The sequence below is a fragment of the Mus caroli genome, chromosome 2 (genome assembly GCF_900094665.2).
Source record: "Mus caroli chromosome 2, CAROLI_EIJ_v1.1, whole genome shotgun sequence".
NCBI lineage: Eukaryota > Metazoa > Chordata > Mammalia > Rodentia > Muridae > Mus > Mus caroli.
The window spans coordinates 83,203,481-83,215,021 of NC_034571.1; the positions used below are offsets into that span (position 1 = coordinate 83,203,481).

Genomic DNA, 11,541 nt, shown 5'->3' on the forward strand with positions numbered 1-11,541 from the left:
ACAGTATCAAGTAAACCCCTTATTGTGGTTTTCTGGAGTGTTCTGTTCTAAAAAATTTATATTAATCTAAAATTATAGTCCAAGGTGCTGAGAATAAGACAGCAAACTCACCATTTATCCTAGGAAAAATCTAAAGTCCAGATATCGTTTCCTCCACCTCCAATCTGTGCCACTATACTTGGTCAAATCTAAAATGTATATCAAGATATGCTGCAGAATATAAAATGAAATATATATATATATATATATATATATATATTAATGTCAGTACTATTTTAAGCAGTATCTACACATATGTTACATAAAAATGAATTAGTCAAAAAATGCTTTAAAGTCATATAAAAATGATACCTTTTTTAGTTGTTTTATTAAAAGTGCACTAGAAAATAACCCCCCAACACAAGCATGTTTAAATTCTTATACTAATGAACCCAGACTTCAGATTCTATTCTAAAAATAAAACAAAACTTTATATTAGAATCTTGTGCAGTTGAAAGTATTGAAGAAAGATGTAAGACATTCATATTATGTATGATATGTAAATAAGACCATAAAAATTACAATCACATGATACTATAAGTTAAGCACTAATAGGAAGACTTGAACCATGGTGAAGTTTTCCAGTATGTTAAGTAACAAAATGATATGAAAGCTAAAGCATCATTTATTAATATCATATCTATTACAATATAAAAGACAAGATATAGCACATACACAAGAAGTTAGAATTAGCTGAATAGAGTTGCACATGCCTTTAATCCCAACACTCAGCAGGCAGAAGTAAGTAGATCTATTTGAGTTTGAGGCCAGCCTGGACTATGTAGTGAGTTCCAGGACAACCAAAGTTACATGCACAGATATATAATGATACTCTGTCTAAAAATGTAGTATTTGTTTGCAGTATGTGTTGTAACTATTATTAACTAATATTTAAATTTAAACATCAAAATAAAACCCACAAAATAAGATTTACTTTAAAGTTCTGAAAAAGGTTGTGAAACTATAGATTATTCATCAGAACAGTAAATGACAACAGCACAATATCTCACTTTAACATTCTTGCACTAAAAGCTATGTAGTTGAATATTAAAGATCTGACCCTCATTTTGACCATGGCCACTGTGTCGTCTCATTGAGGTGTGATCTTGGGAAGTATGATTTTATGTGCCCAACTGTCCATATTTCCCATTATTTTTTATTAATCTTAGCAACAAAAGTAATTATAGCAATGTATAAACCGTGTATAACATTTAAAACCATCAGGCAAGAACAGAGAGCTTGACATTCTAATCAATTAATTTTAAATTCATTTCAAATAAGTATTTAAATAGTATTACAATGATAAGCATAAATTGAAATCATTTTGAAACTGTCTTTATGTTAAATTTCATACATATATTTTTTATTTAAGATTATTAACTACCAATGAAATATTATTAGGTAGCTATAAAATTTCCTTTCCATATCTCTCTAAGAAATGCATTCCCCTCAGATTACTAATCCTTTGTCTTTGTGTGTGTTGTTCTGTTGAGTTCCCCTAATATCTCAAATTTACTCATCTTATTATTTTGAAATGCGTGGAAAAGGACTTTTCTATATCCTCTTGTCTAGTCCTCTTCTCATGTCTTGTTGATTCAGCCCATTTTAAGAAAGAGATAAGCCAAGATTTAAAATTACCTGAATTGAAGTAGTTCAAAGCTTCAGTTTAGTTTTTCCTGAAGGTTCAGAAGCAGAAAGCTAATGCTTAGGAGAATGTAGATGAATATAAATTAGAACAATTCACTTTGTAAATTAAGTCCCTCAGAAAATAAAGTTTTTCCTCTCTGTACTGTGAGTTAGTATGGGAATAGAACATTTTATAGTCGTTATTACTATTAAAGAGAGTTTGGCAACATTTTAATCTACTGTGACCCTATATCAGCATCCTTTATACAACCTCAAAAGGTTATATAAACATAAGAATAGTTAGAACAGAAACTGGAGTGGCCATTACTTCGTGAAGGTGCCAGCCATGGCGCTGAAAAGTCCATGAGTCTTCTTTGGCAGCAAACTCTTGTTTTTGTTGTTGTTGTTGCTTTGTTTTGTTTTTTGAGACAGGGTTTCTCTGTATAGTCTTGGTTGTCCTGGAACTCACTTTGTAGACCAGGCTGGCCTTGAACTCAGAAATCTGCCTGCTGCTGCCTCCTGACTGCTGGGATTAAAGGCATGAGCCATCATACTCGGCTTGGCAGCAAACTCTTGAACGGGGTTTAATACAAGGCTCACTCTCATCAGAGAGAACTGCTTGTCAGTGGAACCATGATTGAACACCATGAGACATCCCTAATGTAAATTAAGATGTATTAGAAAACAAAACCAAAACAAAATGAGAAATAATAGAAGAAAAAAGTTGATGGCTTTCTTAATTACTTATTTTAAATATGAAGTTGAAAAATATGTTTAATTTAATTTAATTAAACAAAATATAACAAATGCTCACAAGGAAGAAAGGAAATTAAAGAAAGAGATCAATAAAAAGAAGGAAGGAAGGAAAGAAGGAAGAAAGAAGAAAGAGAGGAAGGAAAGAGAAAGGGGAAGCATTTAGGTTGCAACAATTGTTATTCACTGAACTGCTCTTGAACAGTTCTTACTTATGGGTTCTACTTTTTGGGCTCCTTGAGTATCATTTTGTTCACTGCTATATGCCTGGCTTTGGACATAAAAATCCCCATTAAAAGCACTGAAGTTTAAATAACAGAATACAGCAGTAAGATGAAAAATTAATATTTGTATCAAATGCAATAAAATGACCACAAACCCAAATTTAAAGTGTTTCATCACAATGTAAAATCATCTGTGAAAGTAAAGTGTATGACATAGGAGTCTCACCTTGTGTCAGTGTGTTGAAAATCTGAAAAAAATCCCTTTCCTATTTTCTAAAGAGCCGTCCATTCAATGCTGTCCAAAATCCTATGGCTTTAGTCAATTCTTCATTCTACACTTCAAAGAGGAACGTCTGTGGCAGTCAAAAAGTAGGATTTAAAAATACTAAGTGGTAAAGTGTTTCTCCTGTTCTGTCTTCAGTGTGGTTTAAGAATAAAGGAAAAATAAAGGAGCCAATATTCTTTTGTAATCACAAGTGGAATTTAATATAGGTTAGGCCATCTACCTGTGAGACTGACTCTAGCTCCCCAAAGGTTCAGAAAATTTCTGGCCCCAGGAGTTTCAAAGACATAAGTCTGTGTGCTTTTGCAATTGCCGGAGTGTTTCTAACACTTCCTCCAGAAGTTAATTCTCAAAATGGGAAGTAGAAACTAGAAACTTCCTTGTAGCTACTTCCCTAAAGAAAATGATATCTCTTTCAAGTAAACTTTATTGTTGTCAAACACTCTTTAATGAAACGTAGGTACTCATTTGTGTTTACACTATCCATGAAGCAATGTTGAAAGGACAAATTTTGAATCATTAAGCAGTTATCTAATGCTGACATTTGTTTGTAATTAAAATGGCTTTTTCAGAGTCAGAAGATAGCACTTCAAATCATTCCTTCCCATACTCCAACTCCTGTCTTCTTTCTGCCCTCTCTTTCACAGTATTCCCTTGATCTAGGAGAGAGAAATATAGCTGTTCCATTTAGAAACAAACATTTAACAGTGATTTATATTCAGAACGGAAGATCTGTGAACCTGTGCATTGAGCCCCCACCACTGCAAAAAGAAGCTACTTTAACAATATCTAAGAAGTACACTAGAAGATGGGTGTACACAAATGATTAGTCAAAATATTCTTTTAGAAAAACAACAGTAGGTGCTCTTGTAGGAATTGCAATCTTTTCCATCGGCCTATGACCAAGATATTGGTACCAGCCATGTGATACCTTTTGTAAAAGAAGTCTTAAACCTATTCTGAAACAATTTGGTTAACCTCAAAATATCCATTTTACCGTTGTACCAGTGGGTATATCTTCCATTATGGGTCAGTAGTCCAGTACGTTATATGCACAGCTGGTAAGACCATTAATTTTTCTTTGAAAACAAATTGTATAACCTGTTCTAGAACTGTAAAAAATAGCCAGGAAGGCAGAATGTTCTTAAGAAGTTCTTAATTGTGAGTGAATTCACACAGAATTATAATCAAGTTATCTATTTCCTACATATAATCTCATGAAGTAAACATTTCCATTCCAAAAGAAAGGAATGGATACCTAAGTAATGACAAAACAAAAGCAAGAACAACAGGTCCAGTTCCACAATTCTTCAACTCCCAACAATGTGGTCATTTGAGACTTAGAATCATTAGAGAGATAAAGGCATAAGAAAGCTCTTCCACTCCAGTTCCTCTGCCTATCATACAAGCATCTTCTCTTTTCAGTTATTTCCACTCTTGCTTAGAAACTACTTCTGTCTATATCCCATGATCTGGCATCATCAGCTCCCTGGTGTCTCCATTGCAGCTTAGGTTTCACATTTATAGGGTTACTCAGTGGCCTTTCAGAAGCTGCTTGCAGGATTTCCAAGCCCTCTAAACATGAAAAGCCTTCAATATCTTTATGAAACAATTGAACAAGATGACATGACTCCACAATTCTTACATTTTCCATGCCTACAAGGTCAGTTTCTTTGGTAGTCATTTCAAGAGCATTGGACATCTACACCTCCATTCTGATATCAAGCTTTCTACTTTCAATGTATTTACTTTTCCATAGGTTGGAAACCAATGATGAATGATGCCTTGTTAAGTACCATGTTTCCTATTACTCCAGTACATGGCAAGAGGAATGTCTTTATAGCTTAAAGCCTTTTTTTTTCAGATACATGTAATCTGTCAGTGTTAATTAGTTTGAATTATTTATTTCCTGACAAATCCCACATTTTAAAATATATTGGTCTATCATTCACCTTTTTTTTTTTTGCAGAATTGAGTATGTGCTAGACAATAAATGTTCTTCCTGCTTAAAATGTATCTACCAACTAAACTACCCTATTATTTTTAAACTCACTTCACCAAAGTACTCAGAATAAAGCCAGACACTTGGCCAAAAACTACACAAATGGTCCCTATTCCAGTTTCTGATAGAGTCTTTGAATCACCTTGAGACCTACCTAGTTTGGTCTCTACTGTTTATATTCCAGTATCTTGTCATCCAAACTTCCAACAGAATGGCCTTGGAAGCTCTGTGTTCTTCAGTGTTCTTCATACTAGAGTTTTTATAGTTCCCTGGAACAAATTTGTATTCATTGCTGACACAAAACAGTTTAAAACCTAAAAACATAAGTAGTCATTTTATAAGAGAAGCAATTCATTATCAACAGCAATGTAAAATGTCAGGGTTTTAGTTTTTCATACAAGTTGATGATGCAGTATATTATGGTGTAGTGGTTTGAATATGCTTGTAACAGGGTGTGGCATTATTAGGAGGTATGGCCTTGTTGGAGGAAGTGTGTCACAGTAGGGATGGGATTGGAGACCCTCCTCCTAACTGCCTGAATACAGTCTGCTCCTGGCTTCCTTTTGAGGAAGATATAGAACTATCAGCTATATGCTCCTCCTGAGATGATAAAGGAATGGACCTCTGAACCTGTAAGCCAGTCAAACTAAATGTTGCCCCTTATTAGAGTTGACTTGGCCATGGTGTCTCTTTTCAACAATTGATACACTGAGACATATGATGAAGAAATTAAACCCACAATAGATTGAGTATAACTTTCACAAGGCATCAACTGGTAAAAAGCAGTCATAACCATATGTGCTCATGTAGCATTTTTATGATACCCGAGAGATCATGTGGGAGATATTTAATGCAGAAGGATACAGTCATGAGACTAGGTCTGGAGCAAAATCTTTGAAGTTGATCTTTCGACCATTCTGCAAAAGGAAATCACCTAATGTTTTGTTGTATGATAAAATTTAAAACATTCATTTCTATTCATTTTATAACTTATGAATTACGATTTCCAGAAATGCCATGACTTTTAAAGTTAATAAATTCAAGATACAAGAATAATGTTTATTATATATTAAAATTTATTTTTCATGCTAACACAGGAAAGTCCCCTGACATGAACTATGCCTCTTGTCAGCTATTTGTTAAATAGTTGTCACTGTTTGATCCTCATAATACCTCTGTTCCTAACCCTCAGTTTCAAGTATTCTGAGTATATTTATATTCCTTGCTCTGCTTTGCTTAATTTTATATTAATTCTAGCTATAACATTACAGAGTGGAATAACATTTAATTGATACTAGAAAATGCATAATGACAGATATGAGGAATATGTTTATATTTTATGAATGAACTTTTATTAAAAATAATGTATTCATACAGTATATTCTAATCATAATTTCTTTCCCCTGTCTCCTACCAGTCCTTCCCAACTACCCACCTACCTAACTCCATCATATCTTCCTTCTTTCTCTCTTTAGAAAACAAACAAGCAAACAAAAATGCAAACAAACCATAATTTAAAACTAGCAAATGTACATACACACACACAAGTGCAATCCATAAAATACAATATATAAACAAAAGAACAGTAATGCTGAAGTTTAGTTTGTTGCTATGTTTTGTATGCTAAGTGCATGCCCCCAAGGCCTGATTGCCCCAGAGATGAGAGAGATTGGTAGACTCAAGTGAAGTTATATGACCTTGAGGTTATTTCTGATTGTTGAATAAAGATGCTTGGCAGAATTGAGATAGGCAGGGCTTGGTGATTTCCAGCTTAGATTTGAAGAACACCATGTGTGGATAGAGAAGAAGATGGAGAGAGGAGAGAGATACCATGAGTTAGGAGTCAATAAAACATAGCTACGAGGGCTGGCCAATTGGAGTTAAGAGCAGCCTAGATAAAGCATAGTAAGTAGTTATTTGGGGTTATGAATAGGAAATAGATTTTAGCAGCATAAAGGGTAGATATCTGTCCATCTCTAGTGCTTTTTGTAAATAATAAAGTTGTGTGTCTTGAAAGGTCAAAAGCATGGTAGAAACCCTGGATTGGGATTAAATAGTTTCTAAAATACAGTAAAACAAAAATTACCCAACATAGCAATATATGACAAGTATTCTACAAAAATTCCCTTGAGTTCCTTTTGTATTGGCCAGCTACTACTGGGCAAAGGACATGGTTAATATACCCTGCAAGAGTCCATTGGAAAATCGAATTATTTTCTTTGCAAGCAGATGTTAGTAGGAGGTAGAATCTTGGTTAAGAATGGGAACTGATGTCCATCTGTTCCTCTCAACTGTAGGACCCTATATGGCTTGAAGCTGCACAAACTCTGTCCTTTTTAACATGGTCTTTGTATGTTCATATACGTGCCAGTTCTATGGTGTCTGTAAGATACAGTTTTCATCATGTCCATTCATCTCTTCTGGCTCACACACCTTCGAAAAATTTTCCCAAGTAAAAATTCTAAATTTCAAATAGAATGTTGTCTCAATAATCTTCAGCCAAGAGGAATCCTTCTTTCCAAGATTTCTTGGATGGCTTGTTGTCTGGGTTACTAATGGTTTACCATTAAACACCTGTGTATTTCAGTACCCTTTTTCAGATTTCCATTAAAACTTGATTTACTTTTTCTCATTTTATGCACATTCACACATCTCTCATTTTTCTCTCGTAATCTAATATTTATATTAAATTGCTTGATTGTGCATATTAATGAGGTATCCTTATAGTAAATGTGTGTGTGTGTGTGAGTGTACATGATCATGCAGATAGAGGCAAGTGGTCAACACTGGCATGTCTTGCTTTTGCAGGGTTTTTACTAAGCATGGTACTCAACTTTTTGTGTGACTCACTGGCCAGTGAAGTCCATTCATTCTTGAATGCCACCTCCCCAAAAGTAGGATATGGGGTGTGCTGGACTATTCTTATCCTTTTAATGTGTTATGCTTCTAAACTCGGATTTTCAAACATTACAAAAACTGAGCTACAAAATCTTAGTTCGCTTTTTATATTTATTAAAGTTGGTGCTATAACTTCTATAATTTTTATATTTACTGAAGTTATAAGATGAAAAGGAAAAGAAAACCATGGCTTTGTAACCAAGAAACAGATGAAAGAATAGTTGGAGGATGATGGAGGTTATGAAGCTTTGAGGATAACTTAAGACATGCAATTAAAATATGAATCTTTTCTGGAAAATACTAATAAAAGATTTTGGGCAAATCAGTTCTTCATCTCATTTATAATTTTAGAAATATTTTTGGAATAATATCAATCTTTTAGTCAAAAAATAGTAGTCTATTAGCTGCTTCCAGATATCAACACACAGTTTCTTTATCTCTTTTAATACTAACAATATATTTATAAAAGTTATTCAAAAATGGCCAGTTTTGGTGAGGTACAATTTCAGTTTCTGTACTACAGAGGCCAAGGTTGGCAGATATCAATGAGTTGGAGGCCAACTAGAGCTGCACAGTCAGACCCTCCCTCAAAATAATAAACAACAACAAAAAGTAACAAAAACAAATAAATAGGATTTTTAAAAAAATCACTACGATGCTAAAATAAGTGAAAAATGTATTTATATAATTTATAGTGCCTCAAAACTAAAATATTTTAATGACAATAAACAAAATCAACACAGAAAATAGAACAGAAAGCTGAGCAAGAGCTGTTAGGAAAATCTCAGCAAATCCTTATAGTATAGTTAGTGTGAAGAACAGCAAGCGAGTATCTTCGTTTCCTGCTGGAAAACTGAATTTTATTTTCTTGCTGTTATATCATCTTTAGAGATCAGAATTAGACACTGAGTATTAAAGTACTAAAAATAATATTTGAATTCAGTGTAATGGAACACAAATTAAGTCTGTTTGGGGCTATTACATTTTTATCAGAATGACATTTTATTAAATGGCTTCTTTTCAATCATTGGATTCACAGTTTCATAAAGCTATTGAGAAGCATATGTTAGAGCTTCGTATTTTAAGTTAATTCCTAGGAGCAAACGAACAACTCAGCATCAGAAACTTCTGTGTGTAGGGAAGAGTCATCAACAAGTCATGACAAATACAGAGAGTTGGACAAATCTCCTTAGCACATCTATGCTTTAGATAGGTTGTCAGGAAACTGTTTTACAACAGTACTAATTCTTATTAACTAGTACTAATTCGTTATTAACTTTCCAATGTGAAATCATGCAACCTCGGGTATCTTTTGCAGGCTCTTGTACATTTGCTCTGTCATCTAAAATTAGGGAGAAACAAACATAGTTATGCTTGCATACAGGAACCTAGCATAACTGTCCACTGAAGGTTCCACCTAGCAACTAACTGAAACAGATGCAGAGACTCACAGCCAAACATTGGATGGAGCTCAGAGAGTCCTGTGTTAATATTATCAGTAGGACAATCCTATCAGCATGTGCTTGACACATGTCATTGGTTATGCTGCATCAGAAGGTGCTTATGAGTATTGTCCTACCGAACTGGGTCACAGAGCTCATTAGATTGGGGTAGTCATCCCCCCCCCAAATACTAGCTCATCTAGTAATACTTTGTCATTAAATTCAAGAACTAACTCAAAACTTCTCCCAGAAATGAGTGAACCCATATTAAAGATAAAGTCAAATGAAAGAGGCATAAATTTTGGGTTCCATTTGTCAACATCCTTCTGCCTTTGTAGGTTTTAATGTCTTACAGTGTCCCTTAGAAATCTTTTATTCTTTACATTATTTCAGTAGTTTTCTAATGTAAAGTGTACATTTATAATTGTCAGCCATTTAAAAACTATGTATGGCTGTTTTACTTGCATATGTTTGTGTACCACATGGGCGACTGCTGCCTTAGGAAGCCAGAAGAAAATTGTAGATTCCCTCAAACTGGAGTACAAATGGTTGAAACCCACCATGTGGGTGCTGAAAATTGAATCCAGGTCCTATGGGATAACAGCAAGTACTCTTAATTTCATAGCCCTCTCTCCCATCCCTTGAACCATTTTAAAAGTAAAACACAGTGTTAAGGGACTGTCATTTTAATACTTGAATTTCTTCTAATATATCATTAGATTTACATGAACATAAAAATGTACAGGCTTTAATTTTCATGTGACAATATTTATTAGTAAATTGATGAATTTTTTATTAATTGATATCATTCTTATTTGTATAATGAGTAATCAGAGTTTATTTAACTAAATTGTGGCTTCTTAATTTTTTTACATTATTTTTCTAGTGTACTTTACTATTTGTTTGTGTTTGTGTCTCTATGTCTATGAGTGAAAATAATAAACATGTTTACCTACATCTTAGATAGAAGGTTTTATGCCTGTGCATGTGAATATAGAGAAAGAATAGGGCTTATATTAATCTGTAGCCCTATACCTAATTTCTTTGAGACAAATTATCACTGAACCTTGAACACTGTTTCTCTACTAGATGAGCCATCCTATGAGCTTTTGAAATCCACCTATTTCATCTTCATTAGCACTAGATTAAAGGTTCCCTGCTGGACCTGGTTTCACATATGGTTTCAGACATGGGTGCTGGCATACAGGACCTCCTGTTTGTATAGTAAGTAATCTTCCCAATGCCTGGCTTCTGAAATGGGTTCTGGTACAAAGGACTAATGGTTGTATAGAGTTCTCTTCCACACTGATACATCTTCCCAGCATGATAAGTAATATTTTAAAAGTGATCAGAATCTACTAACAATTTCCTACACATTTTCCTGATGGCATTCTTCATTTCTTTATTTCTGAACGTGTAAACCATAGGATTGAACAACGGTGTCAGGACAGAGGCAAATATAAGTGTGTTTTTCTCAAAGGAAAAGGCAGATGAAGGCCGTGCATATATTAGCATGCATGGGACAAAGAATAATATCATAACAGTAATATGGGATCCACAGGTTGAGAGAGCTTTCCTTCTTCCTTCGGAGCTGTGACCTCTTAGAGAGAAGAGGATGACACCATAGGAAACAATCAACAAGGAGAAAATAATGATGCAGAAAGACCCACTGTTAGCAAACACCAAAATGACAAAAATGTGTGTGTCAGTGCAGGCAAGCTGCAGTAATGGGAACAAGTCACATATGAAATGATCAATAAAATTGGGCCCACAGAAGGGTAGCTGCAACGTGAAGATAACTTGTGTGACAGAATGTAAGAATCCTCCTGTCCAGGCCACCATTACGAGAGTGCCACAGAGCCTCCTGGTCATGATGGAAGAGTAGTGAAGAGGCTTGCAGATGGCCACATAGCGGTCATAGGCCATAGATGTCAAGATAATCACCTCAACTCCTGCAAAGAAGTGGCTAGTAAACAGTTGTGTCATGCAACATTCAAAGGAGATGGTCTTCCTCTCATAGAAGAAGTCTACAATCATCTTAGGGGTGACAGTAGAGGAAGTGCAAGCATCCAGGAAAGACAGAAATATCAAGAAGAAGTACATGGGGGAACTCAACAGTGCAGGGCTATAGATGATGGTCACCACAATTATCATGTTTCCCCCAATAGTTGCAATATAGACCAATAAAAATACAACAAACAGTATTTTCTCAACTTTTGGGTTCTGGGAAAGCCCCAAGAGTATGAACTCAGTAACAAAACTCTGGTTTTGCAT

The 11,541-nt window shown here is 34.6% G+C and overlaps 1 protein-coding gene across 1 annotated transcript; it reads right to left on the minus strand.

Annotated features, from left to right (window-relative positions):
- Window positions 1-10,605: 10,605 nt before the first annotated feature.
- On the minus strand, window positions 10,606-11,541 carry LOC110289610 (olfactory receptor 4C15-like). Its single transcript, XM_021155892.1, has one exon. The coding sequence runs from the start codon at window positions 11,539-11,541 to the stop codon at window positions 10,606-10,608; it is 936 nt and encodes a 311-aa protein (XP_021011551.1).